Genomic DNA, 27,106 nt, shown 5'->3' with positions numbered 1-27,106 from the left:
GGGGGGTCTGCCCTCCGCGGAGTAGTCGCGGCCGGCCCGGAGGGCTGGTGCCGGCGCGGAGAACACCGAGCGCCCGGCGCCGGGGCGTGCCCAGCCGCCTCCCGGCGCGCCCTCCGCACTTTCCTCGCCGCGGCGGCCCCCCGCGCTCGCGTCTGGATTGAGGCTGCGGAGCGCCGGGCGCTGAGCTCTCGGCGAGGCCGGGACCCGGCGCCCGCGAGTTGCCGACGGAGGAAGGCTCGGCCCCGACCCGTGGCGGGGTCCACCCCGAACGTCGCGCGCTTCGCTGGGCCGCCGCGCCACCTGCCCCTCGCCCGCCCGGGGCGACGCGGGGACAACCCGGCGAGGAGGCGGCGCGGGAGAAGAGCGAGGGAAGCAGCCCGCCTGGATTTGCTGGCCCTGGACGGGTGCCGCGCACGCGGACCGCCGAGGGGTGCGTGGCGGCCGGAGTCACCGCGCCCGCACCTCGCCGCCCGGGAGGCCGAGACCCTCGGGGAGGAGGGCCGCCCCCGCGCCCCGTGTCTGGGCGCCGGCCACGCCTCGCAGTTTCTGGGTGCAGCCGGGCCCGGGGTGCCCGTAATGTGGCCCTGAGCGCCGCGCCCGCACCGGCGGGACCAGGAGCCGCCCGGCGCCCAGGGGCCGGTGCGCCTCGCCCGGCGCGCCTGCGTGCGTGGCCCGCGCGCCCCCGGTGCTCCCGTCTTTTGCTTGGCTTCCCGGCTTAATTTTCCTCGGCGGGATTAAAGTTGGAAATTGAGCGGAGAATTGAGTTCCCCGGGAGCAGAGCTGCGGCCGCCACCAGAGCGATGTTCCCGCAGAGTCGGCACCCGGTGAGGCGCGGCTGGGGGGCCGGGGGGCTGGGGGGTGCGGGGTGGTGGTGAGGGGGGGAGGCGCTCTTCCCGGCCCTAGGGAGACGGGTGCGTCTGCGCTTGGGCGAACCCTCGCCTCCAAGGATGCTGGGCGGGGGAGGTCCCTGCCCCCTGCCCCTCCTCCGCTCCGTGGGGAGTGGGCTGGAACTCTCAATTTTCCCCTTGTCTCCTGGCCGCCTCCTGTTTGACGTCTAGACTGGACGGACGGGGGCGCCTGGGGAGGTTGGGGTTTCTCTCCCGCAGCCACATCCTCCCCCTTCCCTGAGGCTGGCTGGGCTCCCCCCCCCCTTTGTTTCTCGTCTGGCCTATTTACATGTCAATGCGACCCCCATTCCGGCGCGCCCGGCGGCGGCCCCGGCGACTCTGGGAACTGGGAGTGTTAGGGAGTTGTGTCCCTTCGTGGTCCCGGGGTTACCTTCACCCCTGTGGGGGAGGGGGTGACGACGGAGACACTAGTCTGGCGTGGTCCTCCCGGGTTACTGGGGAGTCCCCACTGCTCCAGCTGGGTGACCCGAGCGCACTTGCTGCTGCGACCCGACCTGGAGGCAAGAAGAGGTTTTGAACCTCCTTGGAAGCTGGGGGCCGGGGAGGGTTCACTTTTCCCCTTCCCAGAGTGAAGTGCAAACTGGAGTTGGCTGCTGGGTTCTGCACCTCTTCTAACTTTTGCTTTTTGCTTATGCCCCACCCACTTCTTCGTACTCGCTTTTACGGCCTTCTGCATCCGCCCGCATCCCGGTCCTTCTCGCTGGTCGCCCCCAGACGCCGCACCAGGCTGCAGGCCAACCCTTCAAGTTCACTATCCCGGAGTCCCTGGACCGGATTAAAGAGGAATTCCAGTTCTTGCAGGCGCAGTATCACAGGTGCGTGACCAGTCAGGCCGGGCCGGTGGTCGGTGGCCCCGGCAGCCTCGTGCCCCTTGTCACCCAGCCCGGTGGTGGCGGCTGTACTTAGTAGTAGCGTCCAGGCGGTGGCGTGTGGAGTCATAGTTAAGACCTGTCATTCACCGTACCCCCTTTCCTGGCTCTTCGCGGGCTGCCTCTTCCCTTGTCTCCTCCTCCTCCCATTGTTTCCCTTTTGCCCGTTTGCTGTTGTTCCAGGGAGTCTCTTTTCGCGTGTTTGGTTGATGCATGAGAACCGTCAATATTTGCACTTTTATTATTTTGCAACAGGCTGAGTTGAAACCTTAGGTCCATCGATGCCCCACCCCTGGAGGGTGGTTTCTGGGGGGCAAAGCCAGTGTTGAAATAGCTCTTTGCCATTCTAGACTTGGGTTGTTTGAGACAAAGTCCATTATGGAAGGCTAGATGCTTTTTAGCTGTGCTCATCTTTGGTGGTGGTGAGGGGGAGGTGGATAGTGCATATGGGAGAGCTTTGGTGTCATTCTGGGAGAGTTTGGATAGGACAGGGATTACGTCTCATTTATCTCAGCTTTAGTTTCTTCATCTGATGAGACCTACTTCCAAAGGTTTATATGTGAAAAGTATTTGTCAGGCACCTGTCCGTAGTGGACTTTCCAGAAATTGTAGTTGTTCCCTTGAAGTCTTAGGTGACTAGAGCTAAGAAATAACTGTAATATGGTAGTTTTTCTTTTTGACGTGCTTAAGAAAAAGCACACAGATGTTTGGGTGTGAATTTCCCTATTTTGTCAGAGGCTTTCGGATTATTGACCTTTTGTCTACTTGAAGATAAAAATCCCTAGGGCTTGAGGCATACCTACCCACACCATGTTTACTAAGCAGAGAGGATTTCAATCCACTTTATTGCAGAAGCTACTTGACATATTTTGGCAGGGGTTTAAAAACCAGAGTTTTTAAAAGGGACCAACAATTGTAGAAGTAACTTTATAGGTACATTTTTCAAAAATAGAGACTGTTTGAGTTGGCAAAGGTGGCACAGCCTATGCCTGAGACTGAAGATTGTGCAAGGGCCAGATTTTCGTGGAGTTCAGAAAAACAAACTTGGCTGCAGGGAAGTGGCAGTGAACAGATGACCCCGAAGAGAAATCAGTCTTTTGATAGATCCGAGGTGTCCGCACATTTTTCCTTCATGGCATCTGAGCGCGTCGACATCAAGAAGGAAAAGAATAGTAGCTGAATGGATACTTGGTACTGTTTTTCCTTTTCCCTACAAAATGCAAGGACAGAGCTTTTGGGTGCTTATCTAGATAGTATGTGGCTTTTCCAAATGGGTGTGTTTTTTCTTGAAGTGCAAATATGTGAGGCAGATGTTAAAACAAGTGACATAATGTTTACATTAAGTTGCCTGTTTTGTTTTTGTAGCCTTAAATTGGAATGTGAGAAACTGGCAAGTGAAAAGACAGAAATGCAGAGGCACTATGTGATGGTAGGTATCAAAGTTGAGACTTTTTTCCTTTTCATATATTAGCAGATATGTGTATTTAGCATTACACAAGATGACTTAATGAAATGCTTGCTTTTTTTTTTTTTACAGTATTATGAAATGTCGTATGGATTAAATATAGAAATGCATAAACAGGTAAGCTTCAGTTAAATCTCAAGGTGAAATGAGAAGCCAGTCCTGATTTTATGATGCTGACTTTGTCCTTAAGAGTGGGGGGGATTGGTATGCCATTTTTCTGCATTGATTTCCCTTCCTGGGAATTGGTGGCAATGTTCTGCAGCAGGGGTTGTTTAAATAACTAGAGGAGAGGTACTTTGGAAATGCCAACTAGCCATTTGATAGGCAGAGAGGAATTGAGACCCTGAGTTGACTTTTCCTCTTGGATAGATTTATTCTCCACTTGAAAGATCTGGGGATCCTGTAGAGTTCTGTAGTTCAGAATAGCGTGCTTTTGTGCTGGTTTGGAAAGAAGCGTGGAACTGTGGGAGAAAGGAGGATATGGAGGAGTTTCTTTAATAAGGTTAAGCAAGGTATATGACTGGAGTTTTCTTTGTGCCTTGGGACGACATAAAGCCACACTCAGGATTAGTAGCTTATTAGCAAACATCTTTTTGGAAAAAATTTCAGTTGATACAGGCTTGGAAGTAAAAAAAAAAAAATCCTTTTATGGCCAGCATATGTTGGGAGTTGCTTCAGTCCTCGTGGTTTTAAAAGCATGAATTAGTGACTGGAAACGCTCTCGCTATGACTATGAGTTTGCAAGTTCCCATAAAATTCACACTTATGGCTACTATAATGGTGTATAAAAAGAGTATTGAGCTGGAACAAGGCACTAAGGACCTCATAAGAGAAGAAAAGCTAAATGATTGCTCAGCCCAGAGGACCCTCGATTGAGTAGTCATTGTCTGCCAAAGAAAGCATTAATGGCAGGGTGTAAGTATTCTGGAGATATGCTGACATTCACTTTTTCATCAAGACGCTGGTACAATAAGTCTTTTAGAAATCGATTGCCTCTTAAAAAATTATCATCAGATGAAGTTGCACAGTTGGACACATTTCAAAGTGCAACAATACAATTCTTACTTGATGTATATGTGCTATTTCATCTCAAACTCTTGTTTCATTAAATTAAAGAGCATGGCTGACCGGCTGGGGCACAGTGGAGAAATTGATTAGTTCAGCCTTCAGATCTTCCGTATATTCAAAGACTTTTCATTAAGCAAGTGTGTTTCAGAGTTGAATTCTGCTTTTGTAACTCTTCACTCTTTGATTTTTAATTCATCATAGATTTCATAATGTTAAGTTGTCATCGTGTACATTAGATCTGTTCTTAGATATGTATTTGGAAGGATAGTTAAGTTCAACGCCTTTCATTAATATAATTGGGCCTTTAAAAATACTGATTTTTTTTTTTTTTTTTTTTTTTTTTAAATTTGGATTCCCAAAGTTGGTATTCTAGCTCGGTTTGTGTCTTTGTTTTTGTGTGTTTAAATGGCGAGTGCCTGATTGAGGCAATTGCAACTTATTAGTCATCAAACTAGAAGACCTTGGTCATTTCAATGAATTATGCAAGTTAACTTGATCTAGAAGTTCTAATCCTGCCACTTTTTTTAATACTCACCCTCATGACACATTTTTTGCTATCAAATGATCTGGAAGAGTAAGAGGAGACTTGAGTTTTTTCTTTGCCTCATAACACCGAGGATTTAGTAACTTCACCTAATCTTTTACAAGGGAATGCCTCTTGTGTTTTGTTGTATGCTGGTGTTGGATTTACTGGGGAGCTAGAGGAGGTGTGTCATTCTTCTGGGATCCTTTAGGTAATGTGGCAGAGTGATCTGTTTGTTCTTTATTGCACAGGAAGGAGGAAGAAGGGGCAAAGAAGGTCAGGAGACCTCATGGTGGGAAAATAGTCTTTTAATGAATTTCTCTGCTCCATCAGCATTTGTGGGTATACAGTGTCCATCTGTGGATCTGTATGCATTAATAAAATGCTGTGTATAATTGGCTCAATAATACGAGAAAGGTGAAAAGCCGAGAGATGTCATGTTCTTTATTGTAGGGTATTTAAGCTCCCTGAAATTTAGTTTATATTGTAAATGCTGACAGACCCTTAACTAGAGTGGTGTGCAAAGCAGTGCTATAATTCAGGAGAAAGTGGCCTTACATTTGAAAAACATCCTTTTGAATGTCACACATTAATAATAAGTTCTGAGGAGGCATTTGGTGCAGCTAGTAATCATAATTCTTATTAAAACTGGTGACGTCTGGCCCCCAGGGTGTAGCCAGGCTCAAATTGATGCTTTTTGCCGCCTGATCACCGGCGTGGCCTAAGTGCTCATTATATTGTAGAGAGGGCCTTCGGAGCTCTCATTAGATTTGACAGGAATTCTCTCTAGGGGGAAACTGGGCATTAGCAAGACTCCTGACAGGCTGAAATTAGTCCTTCTTTATGGCTTATAACCAAATGCTAGGAAGGCATCATCAGGGGACACAAAAAAAATTGTCATTTCTGACAACATCTTTGTTACTGAAAAAATGCAGTGATGGGGAAACTTTCCTTAGAGAGAGCTGTAATATTAAGATTTGTCTCCAGTGTGGTGACCGCTCTCCTTTTCCACCTTTCAGCGGGTTTGTTGAAGGAATGGGTTTTAGAGATTTCGCTGTCAAATCTCACCACTGACTTCTCTGTCTGGAAGTGCATCCAAATCAAGAATGGTATAATTGTGGTTTCCTTTCTTGGTTTGGTGCCCACAGTCCATGTTTATGTTGTGTCAAAGCTTCCTGATAAGCCTCTCCCTGCTTTCCCTGTTTCCATTTGTGCTTGGTTACTAAAAAGTCCATGGAATAGGGAATGTAATGGATACTTCTATCTTTAATTGTAGCATTAAGACTTTTTTTTTCCTTTGAGTCTTTTTTAGATTTCTGTCTGCCCATCTTTCTCCCCATACATGGTAAACTCTAGATATCTCTGTACATGAGAGGTGGAGGCTTCTCATAAAAAACTTATGACAATTTTGATACCCTCAAAGTGTTAGGATGTATTAAAAAATAGCAGGTTATTGTGAGTCTTAGTTGTGAAAGGGCTGTGCCTAGTGTGTTTGGCAGTGTGCTCTTTATACAATTTTTTTCTCCTGTCTTATGGCTTGGTATTACCTCATTTCTTAATTTTGGGGACAAAGATGCACTGTAAATGCACGCAAAGGCCTTATTTAGCCCACTTGTGTGTCTTTTCAGCACTGATGAAGCCAGATCATACATTGTCATTCGTGGCTTGAATTTGTACAGCATTTAACAATTTTCAAAGGTGATTTGCCTCACCCTGTGAAATGGATTGGGTAGGTGTTTTGCTTTGCCAGCAGCTGTGGGTACACGTTCAGAGTCTGGGACTTGTCAAGGCCAACCATTTGTTGAAGCTCAAATTTGGGTCCCCCAGGTCCCCAGTTCAGTGCTCCGTCCTTGTGCCCAGCCTGCTACCATTGAGATGATGAAGGCAGACATTGAATCACCCTTGGGCCTCTATGTAGTGACCCAAGTCTTCTTACAGCACTGTCTTTATGTCTCTCCTGCTCTGAAAAAATACAGTGATGGGGAAACTTTCCTCCAAGAGAGCTGTAATGGGCCAACTTCACATTATACAAGACACGTTGGGGCTGGTAGCTAATAAGAGTTAGGAAAATCAGCATACTGACCGGTCTGTGGAGGCCATGAGTAGGGAGAAAGTTTTAGTTGAGCAGTACTGTTGGTAGGTTAAAATATATCTAAGAATCAAAGAAAACTGTTGTCAGGTCTAGGGGTTGAAGGGCAGAGATGCATTGAGCTTGATTATTCACTTTTCTCTCTGCCTGTGTTCTTCTGAAAAGCAGGTAGAATGAGCACTTGGGGTGAAGAATTTGAAAAATAAATGACAGAACAAGCTTTGGAAGAAAAGCAATGCATTCTGCAGCTCTGGTCCTGGGCTGGGAAGGAGAGAACAAGAGTAAAACCTGAGAAGTGCTTAACATTCCCAGGCTCCACACAATCTTCTTGTGGGAAACTGCTTGCACAGTTGTAATGTGTGCTTTATTTTTTTTTTTTTTTAAGATTTATTTTTATTTATGCATACAAGAACTGGGGTGCAGGCCAGAGGTGTGTTGGGGGAGTGAGAGGATTCACCAGGGACACAGTGGGGAGCAGAACAGGCAGATCTACTGAAATACAGGAGAGTTCTGCTGTGCCATGTGGGTCAGCTCCCTGGCCAGGGATTGAACTCAGACCATAGCAGTAGCTGGCAATAGCTTGATAGTGCTGAGACTTTAACCCCTGTGCCACTGGGGAGGCCCTTGATGTGTGCTTTAAAGTTTAAATTAAAATAGAAGTTCTCCAATAGTATTTTTAAAGTATTTAGATAGAACTGTTAGGGATTCACCTGTGGGTCAGTTCCTTAGATCTGACTCTGTTACTGTTTGTATGCACGTTTTACCTTCCTGTTTTTTAAGTCAGGTATGTTTTCTGTCTGCAGTTTCTCACTTTGAGAATTGTTTTCTAAGTCCAACTATCAGATTGGAAAATGACTAGCTGGAGTATAGGCACTTAGAGTTAAGCTGCACCAGGTGTTACTAACCTTGTAATACAAAGAGGGTAGCTGTCATCAAAGATTGGAGTGGTCACCAACTTCAGTGCCATTAGCCAGGCCTGTGCTGTGCAAGTGTAAGTTAAAAGAGATAAACTCCCTGTGTGTTTAGTGTCCAGATTCAAGGGGGCAGGATGATCCTTTGTAGGGTAAATTCCTTGTTACTTCACCCGTCCTGCCTGACCTCTTCAGTAGAGCTAGTTACGTGTTTCTCTCCAGGGCCTGGACTAGGGTGAGGTCAGTGAGGCATTTGCTTTGGGCACAGAATTTAAGGGAATGTCCAAAAACAGCCCTCAAGATAAAGAATATTTTTTAAAATTCAAAATTAATGCCAGAAGACTCTAAGAAGGGACAAAATAGCAAATACTATATTAAGATAGGCTCTGACAGTGTCAGGATTAGGGTGAGGCAAGGGAGACTGAGTCAGGTGAGAGGGGGATCATTGTCTCCCACAACTCACCCTCCTCTTGCCTCTCTAGACAGAGGAGAGGTGGAACATCCCCTTGGGAGCTGCTGGTATTTGTGAATTTCTCTTGGCGTACAGCTGTTCGAGATGCCTAACTTAGGGACTTCAGTTGTGACTGAGTCACTAACAGGTTACTTGGACTGAGGTTTTCCTCTCTGTTAAAACAGAGTTAGACTAGGCAGGTTCTAAAGTCTGGTTCACTTTCAAGAGGGTAATTGTCTTTCCACACTGACCTAGTGTCCCTGCTCAACCCTATACCTTGTATATGTCAGGTGAAGAGTTTTGCCAAAGGACTTGAGATATTCTTCCAAATAGTGTTTATTAGGAAATCTGTTCCTTTAGCAAAGATTCGAATAAGTCATCTTGTGTAGTGGTTAAACTAGAAGTATAGCTCCTGCCTCACGGAACCAGTTTAAGGTATGTAGACCTGATTCTTTGCTTTGTTCAACTTTTATGGTCTCCAGAAGTGAGTCAAATTGGAGGAAAGGAAGAAGCTGACTGGACTGCTTGGAAGGTTTTGATTGACTCAGTTGCCACTCACCTTCATCTCTGTTATTTACTGTTGCTTTTGATTTTTAAAAATTTAAGTTCTCAGAACTAGTATCTTTTTGGGATATTTGTCATAATGGTTTTGAATTAAATATTAGACAGCTGTTGGTTGGTTTACTTGACAAGATTGAGGCATTTATTAAGCCTTCAAAATAGTTTCCATTAATGGGATTGTTAAATATTATATGGTAAAAAATGCGCATGGCTTCATAAATATGGCTTGGTGTTTTAAAAAGAGCTTGTGAGTGTGTATGTAGGTGTAGGTGTGGGTTCTTGGGTGGTAGAGATTTTCTAATTTTCTTCTAAGGCATGGTTTAATCTGAAAAGTGAAAAAAATTTGCATTGAAATTTTAACATAAACTGAGAATTCATTTATTGTGACTTGCATGATTTCAGAAAAATGGTTTCTAAAGTTGTCTGCAAGGCAATATTTTCAGAATTGTTTGTAGATCACCTAGTCACTGTAACACTTTTCATGAAACTCCAAGAAACATCAATACAAACCTGTATCAAATAACCCGTGATTTCACAGAGCTCTGTATTTCATTATACTACATTTCAGGTTTTTTTTTTTTTTTTGAGCATGTTTTATTTATTTGTTTGTTTGTTTGTTTTTGTTTATACAAGCACTGGGTACAGTCAGAAGTGTGGGAGGGTGAGAATTCACCAGAGCCAGAGCCGGGAGCAGAGCAGGCAGAAGGACTGAAGTACACTGCTCAGGGTAGCAGCGGGTGGCAGGAGAGGTCCGCGCGCCATGTGGGACCCTCCTCCAGTGGCCGGGGAGCAGCCGGGGATTGAACCAGCGCCGCAGAGGCCGCGGGCAGCTTCACAACCCAGCGCTCAACCGCTGCGCCACCGGGGAGGCCCTACATTTCAGTTTTTACAAAGTTTAGTTCTGTTTACAGGATTTGAAGTAACATAAAATCATAATTGTGAACACACTGTTAACACCTTACTCCAATGTTTTCTTCCTAGGCATAACAAGCACAGTTCTAAAGTATTTCTTAGAGTATTATTTGCTAGTCTCTTTTTTATAATCAATCAATTTATTGAGCTGACGTTAGTTTACAATATTGTGTATGATTCAGAGGAACAGCGTTACACCTCCTCAGATGTCCATCACAACACCCCACCCACCCCAGAGCACCCATATTTAGTCATTCCTTGACCACCGAATTAGCAGGATAAGGCTCTGGTAAAAGTCATTTGGATATAAAGAAGGAAAGGTTATTTTGGCTATAAAAGCATTTTTGTTGAATTTTTTAAAATCTTTTTTTAATAATTTTTTTTTTTTAATAGAGAAAAAAACACTTAAGTGGTTGGTGTATATACCACAGCTTCTGCTGGAAGGGGTTGAGTTGCGTGTACAACTATTTCCCAAATACTAATAGACATTTATCAGACATTGATGATTGAGTTGATGAGGGAGGTGGAATCATTTGTTTTTAACAATGCTAGGTGCCTTTGAACTTGGTGTCCAATTTGTACAATTGGTTAAACTGCTGAAATACATGAAATTCTAGACTAGGTTTTCTTTTATTGCCTTTACTGAGCTAACTAGTCAGTCAATGGTATTTTGTGCAACCTGTCAGTAGTCAGTTTGAAAATGTGTCACCAAGAAGATAGAAGTTGTCATAGTCTTAGGGCACCTCATTGGCTTCTCCCGTGTAGCCCCAAGGGTCTGCCTGTTGTACATTTCAAACCGGTCAGCACTCTTGGGCCTGTAACCCTGGAAGACAAGCATCATTGAGGTAGTGAGTGCAAAGTGTCTTCACTAGCCCCCATCTTCTGACCTCCACTGTTTGCCTGGTAATTTTGGCTCCTTCCTCTTTGCCTGTTCTCACTCCTTCTGTGTCTGCCCTAATTACTGTCCCCCTCCAGTCTTTGTTGGTCACTTTCTTCCTTTTTTAACTCCAGGTCCTTTCATCCAGCCAAATTGATCTCTCCTGCATGGCTAAATATGTTTCGGGTTTTCCTGCTTATAAAAAGTCCATGCTTTTTGGTCCAAGTTCACATGGCCTTCCTCAGTACCCTTCAAGGTCCAGTTCAAGTAGCAGCACTGCCTGTTGCTTCAAGATCTTCTGTGACTGCCCTTATAAGAGACTGTCACATCACTTTTGCTCTGTTTTCTGTTCTTGCTGCTTTTCACATGCCTCTTTTATTACCTCAGCTTAGCTTCAGTCTGCTTGAAGCTTGAGTTTGAAGCACATCTCCTCCTTTGCCAGTGAATTCTACAGAGTAGGCTCTTGTTCAGCAGGGTGGCTGATAATGCTGTTTATGTAGTGTCCTCTTGGAAGTTGTAACTGTTTTGGATCCTGAACCCATTTGAAAATCAGGTGGAGGCTACTTGGTAAAAAAAAAAATTGTTGTACTACACATTTTTTTACACAGTATATCCAGGTCCATAGAACCTAGATTAAAAACCTGAGTCAAAAGTACCTGTGGGGTCCTTCTGTTAAGACACCAAATGAAACCTGTACATTTCACTGGAGTTTTATGGACAGACTCCAGTTGAGTGCTAACAATTTCATCTAACCACTTTCGCTCAGTTTTTCTTTTGGAAAAGTAATTTGTAGTCATAATATCTACTATGGTTTCTTAATAAAGATTTTAGTTATAGTGATATATTTGGGTTTCTAGCATGTTACAGAGGCCTGGCTTCAGGTGAATTGAGAGTGCATACACACCTGGAGCTCCAGTGGCCTGGAGCTGCTGCTTCCTCTAAGGACAACCAGAGCCTCTCATAGCCCTGTGGATAAGTTGCATTAGAAGCTTCTTCCAAGGTATTAAACTTGACCTAGTCACCAGGTTTCTTAATGATTGTACTCATTGATTATTTACTGATAGTCTTTTTTAAAAAGATTTTATTTATTTCTGCATAGAAGTATTGAGGTATAGGCCAGAGGTGTGGGGAGTGAGAGGATTCACCAGAGACAGAGTAGGGAGCAGAACAGGCAGATCTACTGAAATACACTGCTACAGGGAGCAGTGGGCAAGACAGGAGAGGTCTGCTGTACCTGTGGGTTAGCTCCCTAACAGGGGATCAAACTCAGGCCATTGCAGTGATAGCGCTGAATCTTAAACCTTCCTGTTTACTGATCGTCTTTATAGTCCCATTGCCTTTCGGACATTTCATTATGAAATTAAAAAGGAAAAAGAAATACATAGTGAACACATATGTTATACCCACCTGTATCATACACGGAGTCTGTAAATTAACAATCTGTAATATCTGCCTGTTATATATCCTATAGCAAGCTTTTGCCCCACTACAGCTAAATAAATACTTCTGAAAAACTTGGCAGTTTAGTTACAGGGCCAGGCCTTTAGACTGATATGTGAAGGAAGGATTTTCTGCAAGTATGTTTTTGAAATTCCATCTTAGTTTGTGTTGTTGATAATTTTTTTTCCTCCATGGCCTCATTTGGGTAGTGGTTGATACCTAAATAGGAGTTCAAAGCATTCTACTTAGAGAAACTGCAGGCTTATGTAGTTGTAATATTTGTCATTAATTCTTGGTTTGCCACAGTAGATATCTGTATTTTGATTGACCTACAGCCTCCTTTTACCTACTAATAATAACATTTTAAATCATTTTCCTCCTAGACTTGTCCTTTGTATTATTGGCATGGTTCTATAGGTGACCCATCTTTATATGAGATTAAGGTTTCTTTTTCAGGTGCCAGGTGGAAAGCTCATTTGTAATTTAAAGAAGAACAGACTTCCCTCCCCAAGCTCTCCTACCTTTTGGACCTTTGTGATGTACCTTTAAGATGTGATCCCCATGCTTACTGGGCCAAATAGCTTTTCTCTTGGTAGGTAGGTAGGTAGGTAACCAGGAAATAATTGCGCAAAGTGGTCCCCCACTTTGGACTTTGTGTGGATGGAAATTGTCCCAGTGGGGAGTTTAACTTCCCTGTGGCCTTGGGTACTACTGGGGTGTGAAGTCCCAGAAAACAAAACCTCTTTGGGGACCTCTGCATGTGGAGGGAGGAGGCTTCCAAGGCCTGGGACCTGCAACAACCACAGCCTTTGTCCCTCGTCCTCGCCCTGTTGATGCCTTGAGCAAACAGCCGGTCAGAGCCTCTTACAAGTAAGGTGACCAGCCAGCGTATTGACACGCACAGACACAATAGAAAACTGCATTAGGAGGCGAGCCATTGGGATTTGCAGTAAATATATTACAGAACACAAGTGACTTGCCGATACTGCTTGTTTAGCAGTTTGCAAGGGCAATGGCAGTATGGATTTTTGAATTAGAAGGGAAGGGCTGTTCTTTCTCTGTGCGGGAACATCTAGTTGATGGCTAGGGAGAAAATTGATTTAGAGAACAAAATGCAGCTGCCTTTATTTGTGCCATTTGAAAGGCTTCTATGGATTAGTGAGTGAAAATAAAAAAGGTTGCTTTTGGTTTGGGAAAGGGGCCTTAACATTGATCTGCATCCTGATCTGGGATGGAGAGAAGAAAGGACAGGAAGGACCACTGGGCTGGAGCTCCCTGGAATCCTGCAGTCAGTGCCCACTTAGTTCTCAACTGTCTCTTGCTGCTTTTTGGCTTTCATCAGTCATCTTCTTGGGTTTATTAATGTAGCTGAAGCTCGTGCCAGACTTTAAAGTAAGTCAGAGCCCCGGCCATTGCACTCTCATGTGCCCCAGGAATTGTGCTGCAGGAGCTCTTCCAGCCCCCTTTATGTGGATATTAATTGTTCCACCTTTCAAAAGAGAAACCCGACTGGAAGGGACAGGGGATGACGCCAGGATTCTGTATTCAGGAGCAGGGACTTTGGTGCCTGGCTCTTGGGCACTGTGAGGCAGGACTGTTCTTAAATTCTATTATTGATCCATTTCAAACTGTACCTTGCTGCTGGAATTCTCGGCTATGGCGCCCATCTTTCCTAGCCCAGCTTCCTCACTGATCTGGATGGCTCACATTTCATTAATTTTCTTCAAGACAGTCTTTTATTTGCATCCTTCTGAGATTAGAAGCATTCATTTTTAGGCTCAAAAGGGAATTTGTGTGTGTGCGTGTGTGTGCCTGTGTGCGTGTGGTAAATAAAGCCCCTGTTGGTAACCCCACTGTTGTCTGTGGCATTTAGAGGAATCAAAATGCCTTATTTAGGCCCAACAGCAAGATGTGTCCTTGGAAGCCCAGAGCCTTAAGTACTAAGTAGTTAATACAACTACCAGTGAGAATAAAGTTGCGTTGAGTTTTTTCATATAAGGGGATGGATGAGCAACAGAGAAGATTTGGTTTGTTTTATCAAAGTGAATCTTGGCAGAATAAAGGAGAGGAAGGTGTGTTTCCATTTTTCTTTTTTAATATAATGTGGAAAATCCAACTCTGAATTTGAAGTGAGAATTTGTCATCCTGAAGAAGGGGGTGGTGGTGCAGAATTACAAGCTGCCGTTGTTACTTGGTTGGAGAAAGAAAAGTTTCTATAAGACCTGTGTATATGCCTTGATAAGGTATATATGTAAGTTCTGGCTATGAATACTTGTAAAGTGCTGTGCAAAAGTTTGAATAGAATAATTGTGGCGTTATACTTGTACTCCATGGGCTTGGGGGTTTTGTAGACTGTCACATTCACAGTTCCTGCTTATGTGCAAATATCTGAGGGAGCCAAAAAAAAAAAAAAAAATTGCACAAGGGAGCATAGAAGGGTTACTGGGATTAGACATGCATTACTGGAAGTTTAGGCTATTAACTCTTATTGCCAAGCATGATGCATTTAGATACTTCTTGTGTAGAATACTTCTTTGTTAAGTATTTGGCATAAAGGAGAGCACAGTTGAGACCAATCTTGCCCAGTACCTGCTCTCACAATGGCTTATTAAAAGCTCTGCCGCCTGCTAACATGAGTATGCTGAGAAACTCCATGTTGCTGACTCTGTTTAGCTTGAGAAGTGACCCTGATGTCCTGAGTATTTGGGGAAGTATGAGGTTCTTGACAACCCCACAGCCTGCCAGTTGGCCTGGGTTCCGAAGCCTTTTCCATTTGTAAGCCGGCTGGCTCTCATACAGGCCCTGGGCCATGAGCTCCTGCAGAGTCAATCTCCTTGCACAGCTACCAAGAAGATTGGAATTGGACCACTGAAATGTATCCAACTTCTGTACTTTTTAGCTAACCAGAGGCCAAAATCACACCACTGACTCAAGAGGGGAACTACTGACTTGAGTTTTACAAGAAATCTTGATTATGTCAAGATTATGAAAATTCATAGTCAATTTATGAAAATTGACTATGCTGGGTGCCATGATATTTAAGAATTAAATGAAGGAGATGGAGGGGGAGGGTAACACATCCAGAAACCATAGGTGTTTCTGTAATGGATTGTTAAATCTATATCCATTTATATTTGTTGACTAACTTGTTAAGTGGCTTACCCACTTAAAGAACTCCAGAGGAGGGGGCCTGCCTGGTGGCATGGGTGGTTGAGCGCAGCGCTGAGGTTGTCCGCAGCTTCTTCAGTGCCGGTTCCATCCCCGCCGGCTTTGGAGCAACCCACATGGCGAGCAGACCTCTCCCGTCTCACCCGCTGCTCCCCTCAGCAGTGTACTTTGTCAGTCTGCCTGTTCTGTTCCCCGCTCTGTCTCTGGTGAATCCTCTCACCCTCCCATGCATCTGGCCTGTGCCCCAGTTCTTATATAAATAAAAATAAATCTTCAAAAAAAAAAAAAAAAAAAAAACCTCGGGAGGAACCAGTGTCACTCCTGTAACCTTGTGCGGTCATCGTCTTGGTCCTTATTTTGCCACAAGGTCAGATATACCAAAAGGAGCCGTGCTTTTTAATTCAATTTTTTTTTTCTCATTAGTTGGTAGAATTTTTCGTCAGTGTTCGGTTCCCTGAGTGCTAAAATAACTCAAGGTTTATATAAATGAATACCAGTTGTTGCTTGTCAAATGAAAGCAGTCTAAAAGGGAAGGGGCATCTGAGTGGACTTTGCGCTGTGAGGATATTGGTATTGACACCATTTATAGTTTGAGGACCAGGGTCCACTGTTTGTCGCATACTGGTTAATGTGGCTGTGGAGAGGAGATGAATGTGGCTACTCTTCCAAGTCTATTACTCAGGAGGACTGTGAATTTGATTGGCTGTTACAATTCTAGCAGGATCATTAGATTTGAGAGCAATAGAAAGATAAGATATCCAATTACCCAAATGATTTGCAGGGTTAGCCAACGTTGTCATGGAGACACGAGTTGGAACAAATTAAATTTTAAGCAATAAAATAATCTTAAAGCCCGTCTGGGAACAAGAAAATTTGGCAGTTGCACTTACCTGAATTGAATCTGAGCTTGACACGATGTTGTTTGACATTGATAGACTGGGGTGGGGGGCTAAACTTATATATGATGAAACATTACCTTAAAGTAGCCCTACCAAACCAGTAAAGGGGGGAATTAGTATAAAGTCAGGGATATTAACATTTATTCCATGGCTTAAATGATAATTAGGCTCTGGGTTCCCAGGAATATTTTGTATTTAAGGATTGAAATGCCTTAATAATGGTTAAGCAGCATTAATTGGCCACTTGAAAAAAAAGATTTCTTTCTCAGCAGCATGCAGTTTTTGGAACTGCTGTCCCCTTTGTGTGTGTGTTAGCAGGCGTAATAGAAATTGTGTGGATGTCTTTTGGTGGGGGGGTGGAGGTGTAAGTGTGCATATATTTGCATGTACAAATAAGGAGATTTTGGCACATGCCCTTGCACTGCACATAATTCCTCGTGTTATAGATAGAATTTTTACTTTGCAGTCCTGTTTGCAGACTGGAAAATTGCACTGCAAACTTTAGCTGATGACCTAAAACTGGAATAAGTGTCAGCCTGGGCCTTAGAAGTTTCTTTCCCCTTGTTAATGTATTGTTTAACTGGTTTCTGGCTTTTGCTGTGGATTTGAAAACAGCCGAGTGGGCCAGAAGGAGGGAGGGCTTTTTATCCACATGTCTATTAGACAGATGGAGATGAAAATTGGTCTGAGGTCAAGCCATTTGCAGCGTCCTCACAGCCTTCGATTTTCCTCTCATCCTCACCACAGATCATCTCAAATGATTCAGTAATGACCAAAAGTGCAACATTGACCTTTATTCCCTGGTGGATTACTGTGTTTCACAGTCCAAATGGCAGGAAGTCTATTCTGTTCTTCCAGAAGGAGTTCAGCATTATTGAGCCAGCCCAGCCCTGTGGGAACCATGCATGAATGCAGACCAGTGTAACACAATACAGGGGTTAAATTTGGTTTCTGGTGCTCTGGGAAACGAAAATTGACATGTCCTGAACCCACATAATTAATGGAAGAATATCTAGAATGCTTTTTAAAAACACACAAGCACATAAATTGATTTGTCCACTTGCAAAATAACTGGTGATTTAGGAGTGATAACTTCTGGTGGCTCCAGGTTTATAAATGGTTCCCATTTCCAGGACCTCAGTTGTTTTTCCCTTACTAATGTTTCCCCCCTTATATCTTAGACAATTTACTGTAACACTGGATTATTTAAAAATTGTAAATTGACATGATGGGCATAAGGAGACTCATAAGGGGACTTGAGACTTTTCCTTGACATACCTTTAATTACATATATTTTAATTCATATAACCCTGAATAAATGATCACATACAGCTCACTACTTCAAGCTCTTATCAAAGTAACTTGATTTTTTTTTCAAAGTAGGGGTTCCCCAAGTTCCCCAAAAATCAAAGTAACTTGATTTTTAACTTGGAGGAATGGTGGTTATTTTTCTTGCCCTTAGAGTTCTCTGTACATTGTAATGGGATGCAGTGATCGTGTTTTTTTTCCTAAGAAGTACTTGGTTTGCCTCCACCTGCATAGCTGAGTTAATCATCTGTAACTCTTTAATACAACAGTGAAGTCTCTCATCTGGAGCCTTGTTCTTAGCATCTTCTAAATACCTTTAAAAGCTTATCCAAAAGCTTATGCTTTGAGGTTTTTGCCAGTATCCCAGATTCCTTTTAATAATGATCCAAAATGCTTTTGAGAAATAATTTTTTTACTCTGCTTTTGACTTCATTGTGCGTAAGTTCTTTTTCTACCTCAGTGGCTCCCAACCTTTGACGCCCCCCTGGCACTTGCTGGAATCAGCAGTGTGCACTGTACCCAGGCAGAGGTGGATTCCAGTGCCAATGGGCAGTAAAGCTCCTGCCCTTACAATCTGTCTCTCGCTACCCGTAGGGTAAATTGCATAATGGAGCTTCGCAGATTTCTAGACCCTAGAGGTTGATTGAAAAGAGAATCCCAGGTTCCATCCGGGAAGACAGGGACCCTTGTCTTCCTTTGTCAAAGGGCCACCTCTGCAGCAGCTCAGCTTGGGAAGAGCTGGAGGCTTAGCAATGAGGTTTCCTGGTGCAGACTGAGTTTGTGGTTTTCCTGGCTTTGGGGGAGAGGGCTTAGCAACTTGCACACATATGTAATTTGTGGCCATCCTGCTACCAGGCCACATGACATCGATGACAAGGTTCTCCTAGTGAATTAGCTGCTCTCCCTGGGAAGTTGCTCTAGAAGAGGAGTGGGAACTGTCATTTGTGTGCCCGGCGGGGGGTGGGGGGGACATTCAGTTATAGCTGAATTAAACTTGGGGAACCCCTATGCCATGGTCATGTCAGACAGGAAATTCCTCTCCCTCCAACTGTATTGACAAAGATTACAACCTGCTAGGGAAACAGTCATACCAAACTGCTTATCCAGTGATGAAGACCCGGGGAGGGGTGATGGTGATGCTAAAGCTACGGATCAGGGTTGCCCTGGGTGGTTGTCATGGATGGAAGGTGCGAGGATACTGTTGAGAGTACCTAGGGCCAGCCGAAGACACCCTAAAAGGCAGCTGTAATTAAAAAGAAATGTTTCAAATTTTATTGGGAGGAAAATAATTTTACAAATCTTGAGAAAACCTTTTCATTACCCAGTTTTCAGAGGTAGCTTGAATTTTGCATGTTCTTGTGCTACTTGGCCTTTACAAAGTAGGCATGTTTTATTTTTGTAATCGTACATTTAGCCTTCACACCGTGGCAATGTAGTTGACTTCCTCCCACTGATCCTGCTATTGTATGATATTATCTAATTTCTCACGAGCTGCCTAATGACTCAGACCTGTGAAGAGGGTGAAAGGTGTTGGCTGGCTGGGGGGTGTTCCCAGAGAGGCTTGCTTTCTAAGCTCTCCCTGTGCAGGACAGTAGCTGATGACTTAGTGGTGGTCGGTGATCCACCCCACTGAGCTTGTTGAAAACCTTCAGTGGCCCATCAGAGTGCCTTTTCCTTTAAGGTCATCAAAAGTCTTTTCCATCATGGACAATTCAGCACGATTTCATGTGAACAGTACTTTCTGAACTCCTAACAAGGGTCTCTGAATAATGGAAATGTGCTGCGTAGGCACTGAAACAGCTGTGATGCTTTGTCAAGGATGCATCTTTACCAAAATGACAAATGAAAGCCCAAATGCTCTGCTTGGCAACAGTTGGGTCAAAACATTTAAGTCATTAATTAGAAGGAACTGAAGGGGGAAAATTTACACAAATACACAGCGTTTCAGACTCAACTTCATCTTGGAAAATGCAACTGAGTTCTTAAAAAAAAAAATGAGGGCGTCCCTCAAGTGGGGCTGCCAAGCTTGTCATTTGCAAATAAATCAAAAGACCATCATTGCAGGAACAGAACCAATGAATAGAGTTGCTTTGTCATTCTTTGATGGGCCCCACACTCAAGCCTGCTATTAAAAATGAATGGATTCAAGAGGCTCTGCATTAAGAACATAAACAATTAAGGGCACTTGAGTTGCTCTGCTGAGAGCTGCCACAAAGATACAGAGAGCTTTCTCCCGAGATGCAGGCCCCTGCAATCTGCCTTGTGAGAAGCCAGAGAATGGGAGCAATTAGTGTTGCTATCCCCCCCACCCCTACTTCTTTCTTTTAACCCCTCCTTGTTTTCAAAGAAGCTGTGAGCACGTATGATGAGGAGCCGTGAAAGGAGAGTCAGCCCAGTTGGAAAGGGCTCAGGTTTAGGATGCTGTTGGAGTTGCCAAATGAGGGAAAGATGGAACATAAAAGTTATTATCTGCCAGTAATTGGTGACTTCTGTTCTGATTAATTGAGCCACTAAAGGGTTTCTGTCATCTGGTGCTCTTTGTTTTGTTTTAATCATAGGGTTTCAGAAGGGGCGAGATCATACTGCCATGGGTGGAATCATTTAAATGTATATTGTTTGAGGTTTCCCACAGTGGGCAAATGTGTTCATCCATCCCCGGTTTGTCTGTTTGCTTTGGTCTTGTTGGGGAAGAAATGTGTGTGAGGCAACCAGGGGTTGTGGCAAGACTTTGGGGGAGAGGCAGGGCAGGTCTCCCCTTGCTGGCTGCTTGTTTCTGACCTCTAGGCAAGTTAACCTTTCAGTCTGTTCTCACAGGAGACCTGGCGTTGAGGCGATTAGACAGTAGGTGTAAGAGGACTTGATGTGCGCTCAGCTCTTGTGTGGTTAATAAGGGGCGGAGGTCTCAAAAGTGCGGTCCCTGGTCCACAGCTGCAGACCACCTGTTAGAAATGCAGCTACCTGGGCCCCAGATCTTTTGAATTAGCACCCCACCCTGGGAGTGGAATCCAATCATTTTATGTTTGAACAAGCCTTTCCGATGACCTGGTGCACTCTTAAGGTTTGAGACCCACTGGTGACGGCATCACCCTTTAGAGCCTCAACTAAAGATGCCCCAAGCCCTTTTCATTTGGATTTCTCCAACACGTGGTGAGTCATTTTATCCACATAATAATTTAAGCAGAGAGCCGCTCTGATGTGTTAGAATTCAAAATAAAATGACCTTTTCATGAGTATATTGGTGAAACAAGGTGCGGTGATGGGAGATGGTTGGTGACTAATGGATGCTCTGAAGGTCAGTGCCCCTCCACCCCCAGACAGGGGAGGGTGAGTATTGGAAGGTTATTTGCTGTGTGTGTATATATCATTTTGGGTCACGGTTTTTATTCACAGACCTTGGCTTTTCCCTAGGTTTAGCAGATGCCATCCTCAGGAAATAGAGCTGTTGTGGGTGTGTGTTTGTGGATTTTGCTCTTGCCAGTGAGCCAGGTTCTCTGATCTAAGGGCCAGTGCACTAATTCTCTCTGCCTGTGAAGGAGAGAGGACTAAAGTGCAGTTTGGCTGTGACTTGTTTATTTAAGGTTTGCAATTTATAGCCAAGGTCTCCCTTAAAACAGGCACTCAGCTGGGCAGAGCACTTGTGCCAGAGCAGCAAGGGTCTGGGGCCCTGTCATTGACAGACTGCAGCCACTTCTTGTGCTACAGTTGTTGGCCGAGGGATGAAATGACCCTAAGCTTGCTGCAGTCCTGGTTGGGCTACTGCTTTGCAAAACATGACTGCGTTATCAGCTTTGTTTCTGGTATGTCCCCGTTTCCTACTTCCTGGAGAAAGGATTAAGCAGAGAATGTGGCTTCTCATCTTGCTTTATGATCCAGAGGATTTCAGGGCTTGCCAGTGTTGTGACTCAAGGCTGCTGCCCATTGCAGACACAGTGGGCCTGACCACTCCTATCCTACTTTAATACCACTTTGCAACAGTGCATTCAGAGTGGTGTTCACAGGGCCACTGGAGGAGAATAAAAGTCACCCATAACTCTGCCACCCCAGCATTTTATCAAGGTTTTTATTTCGATTTACAGTTTCGGCCACATGCATGTGTTTTTCAAAACACACGGCGCACTAACACCCCATCTTTGTTCTTCCCCTTCTGCTTCATCTAGTAAATGTGTTTGCCATTTAAGCATCATTATCATAAATATGACTTTAATGGTTACTGGCCCTGCCTTTGGGTTGGCGTGGTATATTTTACCGCTTGCTTGGTATTACAGCTGATTTATCAGGAGAGCAAATGTTCAGTTTTTTCCAGAAACTCTGCAGATGTGTTGATCTGCTGTTACATCTTTACCTGACTTTTTCTCTTTCACTTTGAAACTAGTGCTGCAGTGAACAGCTTCTTGGATGGGATGCTTTTCATTTGAACTATTTCCTTAGGATAAATTCTTAGCTGTGGGAAAGCTTACCAAAGGGTTTGAATAATTTCATGCTCTTGAAACACATTGCCCAGTTGCTTTCCAAGACGACTGTACCAATTTATGCTGTCACCAGTAATGTATGATTATTCCAGTTTCCTGGAGGACTCATCATTTTTGGATTTTATTGTTTTTTTCTTTTTTTGGTAAAATAGCTGGTATAGAATGACCCACCTTACAACAAAATTTGCATTTTGTTTGGTTGCTGGTGGTGTTGAACAGCTTTTTATATGTACTTAATGTCATCATTTCACAGATTCAGAAACTTCAGAAGGGATTTACAGATTAATTTATCTCCTTGTGAGTGCTTTGTTTTCATGTTCTTTGCTGTTTATCTGTTGCCAGACACTTCTTACCAACACTCCTCTTTTTTTTTTTTAAACTCTTGGGTTTTTCCTTGGTTCAAGGAAACCAGAAGATCAGTTTGCCAGACCTCAGTATAAGCAGTATTTTTTTTTTTTTTTTTTTAATGATCCATCAATTTGCAATTTAATGGTGGTGGAGTTTCCCCTCCCTGAGCTGACTTTGGGCAAGATGCCACTGAATTGCTCTGAGACCTATGACAATTACTCTTAAGTAGACCTCGCCCTGTTTTGAGCTTCAAACAGCATTCATTATATATTCCTGTGTGTGTGGTGGAGAAGTGGGCAGACATTGGGGAGGAGACTCTTCAGTCTTATAATTAAACAAGGTGTAAGGAGTATGAAAATGGGTAGAGCTGAGCTTTTAGGAATCATAAAATCCTAAAACTCTTAAGTTTGGGCGGGTCTTTAGTTTATGAGTCCTGCAAAATACAACAGGGTTTGATTCATTACTGGCCTTTGAAGTATTTTTTTTTTTTTTTTTTTTTTTTTTTAGTTTCTTTTTTTTTTTTTTTTTTAATAGAGGCATGTTTTTATTTATTTATTTATTATATTTGTTTGTTTTGTTTATACATGCACTGGGTACAGTCAGAAGCGCGGGAGGGTAAGAGAATTCACCAGAGCCAGAGGGGGGAGCAGAGCAGGCAGAAGGACTGAAGTACACTGCTGAGGGGAGCAGCGGGTGGCAGGAGAGGTCTGCGCACCATGTGGGACCCTCCTCTGGTGGCCGGGGAGCAGCCGGGGATCGAACCGGCGCCGCAGAGGCCGCGGGCAGCTTCGCAACCCAGCGCTCAACCGCTGCACCACCGGGGAGGCCCTGGCCTTTGAAGTATTTGACCATACTTGACTCAGTTGAATATACATGTACTTGAGTTTTATAATTACAAAGATGTGATTTCTTACTGTAACCAGCCTTTTCATAATAACAATAGTAATGATTTGTCTGGTTGCATCTTGGTCATTGAGTTTAGGGTGCATAAGGATTACCTTTCAGCTCAGGGACTCTTTTTAGTAGGACTCTTATTTTCTTGCTTCCCATTTTATGTTGATAGGAAACTGTACAGACGCTTTATGTAAGATGTGATTTTAAACGCACAGGTTTAGTGTACCAATTGACAGTAAAGGCTGTAGAAGACCTTACAAATGCTATGGGAGGCCTAGAGGAGAGTTTGTTGGAGTCCTGGGGAAGGACAGCTTCTCAGTGGATTTGAGGTAAGCCCTGAAGGGCCAAGATCAGAATATAACTCTTGGTAATAACAGCTGTCCTTTCCATATTAGCTTACTTTACTGTGGTAAAGGCTGAAGTAAATTGGTGATAAGAGGCCTTGGGAAGAGGCCATGGGGCCCCACGTTTAAAGCAACTTAACTGAGGACACCTAGTTCTGGTTTGTTGAGATGCAAAACCAAGTTTTTGGATTATGAGGGCCAACTGTTATCATAAGCTAAGCATTGGGGACAGCTGGCATTGACCGGGAGACTAAAAGCGTTCTGGAAAGGTAATTTGGACTCCTGCTTTCTGCTGTCCCTGTGGGTAGTTGCTGTCTATGAAGTGGCCTGATACTAGCAGCTGGCTGAGTTTCTGGGCACTCAGGTTTTTCCATGCACATCTGATTTGATGGTAACGTTTGAACACTGACTTAATGTTTCCTTATATTTTGGGTTATAGTGTTCAAAATACAGGCACAGAGAAAGTTTATAAATGTTATGACTTAGCGGAACCAATTGTCTTGGTCATTGGCAAGCAAAATGATCTCTAAGTGGAAAGTACACTTAGACTCCAGTTTTTTCATTGGTATTGTCTAGCCTCTGGAAGAGGCAGAGTGCAGTCTGAAAAGGTTATAGAACTTAATAAACCTGCTTAACAAGCAAGATCAAAAATCCAGTTTAACCTACTTGCAAACTCTGTGGTCAAGAATAGAAGTATGGATGGAAAACACTACAACTTCATAATTTGTGCTACATTAAAAGCCTTACCTCAGCACCCGTGTGTTGAAACAAGAATAATACTAAGGAATTCTCATCACTTTTCATGCCGCCGTCCAGTCTATTTTAAGGGAAAGGAGAAACGTGTAAGACCTCCTGGCATGATGGGGATGTCTTAGTATTCACAAAGCACTGTCAGGAAAAATCCTTGTCTCTCCAAGCTGCCAGGAGGTGTAGGTGCAACTGTTAATTTGTGTAGTAAGTCCTCACGTAACCCTACCCATGGCTTCTTGGAACGCAGCTTTAAATGGAATGGAATGACTCGTAGTGGAAAGTAGTCCCTCCAAAAACGTCGATAATGTCATTTCCTTCAGCGGAGGTTCAGGATGTTTTTCTTCATCAACGTTATAGTGAAAGGCAGTTGGGTGAAATGGTGTTATTTGAGAAAATGCTGGAGCAATCTGAAGAATTTGAAGATAAACCAGAGGTGAGACTTGAACTTTAGGTTTTCTGGCTCAGCATCAGGCTCACTTTTGTCAGGATGATTTGAGATTAGGCCTTAGAGACCTGGCAGAGGGAGGAGGATAAGATCTTCCCCTTTGCTCTTTTTTTTTTTTTTTTTCTCTAGAAACCTAGAATTCTCAGGACAAATGGGATGACTTTTGAGCTTTGATCTTTAATTTTCTTCCTCCTGTTTGTCTTTCTTACTCTAGCCCAACTTACATTGTCTTAATCTAGACAACTTTTTGAATTTCGGTTTTGATTACCTTAACGTCATTAAAGGTTTGAGTTCTATCCAGAACTGGTCTTAATAGTTGTCTGACCATGTTTGAGTCTACCTTGAAGACACTGTATGTAATAACACACCTAATTGTTACTAGTTTAAAAAATAGCAGCACTAAAATGACATTAAGAAAGGCTTTTGTAATCTTGAGGTGTTGTAATCCTGATCCACAGATCAGGAACATTGGAAGAACATTCTTTAGTTTGACCACCTCAAAAATAAATCTACCCAAAAAATCCATATTAAGGTGGGGTTGGAAAAACTGGAAAAATTCGATACTTGTTGTATGGAAAGAACTACCAAAAAAAAAAAAAAAAAGAATACTAATGGAAAAATGGAGTATAAAAAAGTATACCAGTAAATATATGAAAAGATGTTTAACTTTAGGATGAATCTAGGTAATACAATTAAAAATGAGATTTTTTTTAAAGATTTATTTATGCATACAAGAATTGGGGTGTAGGCCAGAGGTGTGAGGGGTGAGAGGGTTCACCAGAGACAGTGGGGAGCAGAACAGGCAGATTTACTGAAATACAGTGCTGAGGGGAGCAGCGGGTGAGACAGGAGAGGTCTGCTGTACCATGTGGGTTAGCTCTCTGCGTGGGGATCAAACTCATGCTTCAGTGGCTGAGGATAGCTTGATAGTGCTGAGACTTAACCCCTTGCACCACCAGGGAGGCCCAAAAATGAGATCCTTTTTTAATCAGAGGGATAAAAGTTTTTTTTTTTTTTTTAAAGATTTATTTATTTATTTATTCATTCATTCATTCATTCATTTATTTATGCAAGGACTGGGTACAGTCAGAAGAGAGGGAGGGTGAGAGAATTCACCAGAGCCAGAGCGGGGAACAGAACAGGCAGACTGACGAAATACACTGCTGAGGGGAGCAGTGGGTGGCAGGAGAGGTCTGTGTGCCGGACGGCCAGGGATCGAACCAGAGCTGCAGAGAATGCGGGCAGCCTCGCAGCCCTGCGCTCAACCACTGTGCCACTAGGGGAGGCCCTGTTTTTGTTTTTAAACACCAACAAAATCCAGTATGTAGGCTTAGGAGAGCAAGCTCCCAGTAACTGGTGGTCACATAAACTGACAAGCTGTCCTGCTGGGCATTTTATCAGCACACTGCAATTTAAAATGTGCATACATGGGGGGTGGGAGGGGAGGGATTGGGGTCAGAATGGGGGGTTGCAATTGTATGGGGAATATAAAAATAAAATTTATTATTTAAAAAAAATGTGCATACCCTTTGACCCAGTGATTTCACTTCTAGGGATTCCTCCTAGAGGCTTATTTGACAGAGTTTATAATTGTGGAAAATTAGATGAAACCTGAATATCCACTGATAGCAGGAGAGTTTAAGCACCAATGTCCTTATGTAGTAGACTATATTGATGGTGTGCTTATTCATAGCTGTATTTATTGAGCAGGAGATTGTTCATGACACACATTTTTGAAATCACAAATTACAGAAAAATAGTACACAAAATGGACCCCCTTGGTAGTAAAGTGTCTCTTCGCTCTGGGTTTCTGCACACGTGTAATGAGAACCTGGACTGGTGCTTCCCACAGCCTCCCAATGCTTACCCATGCTTACCCCAGGTGATGGACTTACTCTTTTAACTTTAGTATGTCTATATATACACTTGTGTGTGTGCTCAAGGTGAGCTATATATTTTAAACTATATTATCTTCAAAATTGGAAAACTTAAAGTGTGAATTTGGGGAAGGAGGAGGTACAGAATGCTGCTGGGATGTATGGTAGGTAGGAAGCAGGGAGCAAGTACCTGTCTAGGAACCCCCAGAAGACATATACCCAAATATATAATGTGGAACCCCACTGCAAAGGAAAAGCTTGTCCATGCTTTCGAGGAGAGCCTTGACCTTGACTTAGCTTGAGAGGGTGACCGTGATCAAATGAACTGGGTGGGGCTGACCCAATTTTGTTTCTGCACCTGGTACAGCTGCATCTTTTTTGCATAGATGTTTGCTTCACTGGTTAAAGCAAGGTCATGGGGTTCTCTCCACCAGTCACTTCCCCTTCCAGTATGTTCTTGTTCTTCTAAGACTTGGTCTGTACCCCTACTTCATTGGTGGTCAGGGAGAATTGAGTTGGGTTGGCAGAAT

General features: G+C 43.7%; 1 protein-coding gene across 6 annotated transcripts in view; it reads left to right on the top strand.

Moving 5' to 3' along the window:
- Positions 1–360: 360 nt before the first annotated feature.
- TLE1 (TLE family member 1, transcriptional corepressor) overlaps positions 361–27,106 on the top strand; it is an 84,674-nt gene continuing 57,928 nt past the window's right edge. For 5 of the 6 annotated variants that reach the window (XM_037494268.2, XM_037494266.2, XM_037494267.2 and 2 more), the window contains exons 1-4: positions 651–824; positions 1,623–1,723; positions 3,143–3,206; positions 3,315–3,359. In XM_037494268.2, the coding sequence (XP_037350165.1) occupies positions 801–824; positions 1,623–1,723; positions 3,143–3,206; positions 3,315–3,359 (234 nt within the window). In that variant the 5' untranslated portion in view covers positions 651–800. Of the gene's footprint in view, positions 825–1,622; positions 1,724–3,142; positions 3,207–3,314; positions 3,360–27,106 lie in introns of all 6 variants that reach the window. The other variant, XM_037494264.1, reaches the window with a different exon arrangement.

The sequence above is a fragment of the Talpa occidentalis genome, unplaced genomic scaffold (assembly GCF_014898055.3).
Source record: "Talpa occidentalis isolate TD23 unplaced genomic scaffold, MPIMG_talOcc4v2.1 talOcc4.7, whole genome shotgun sequence".
NCBI classification, from domain to species: domain Eukaryota; kingdom Metazoa; phylum Chordata; class Mammalia; order Eulipotyphla; family Talpidae; genus Talpa; species Talpa occidentalis.
The sequence above is the reverse complement of the archived record's forward strand: the minus strand, read 5'-3'. Positions and strand labels throughout refer to the sequence as shown.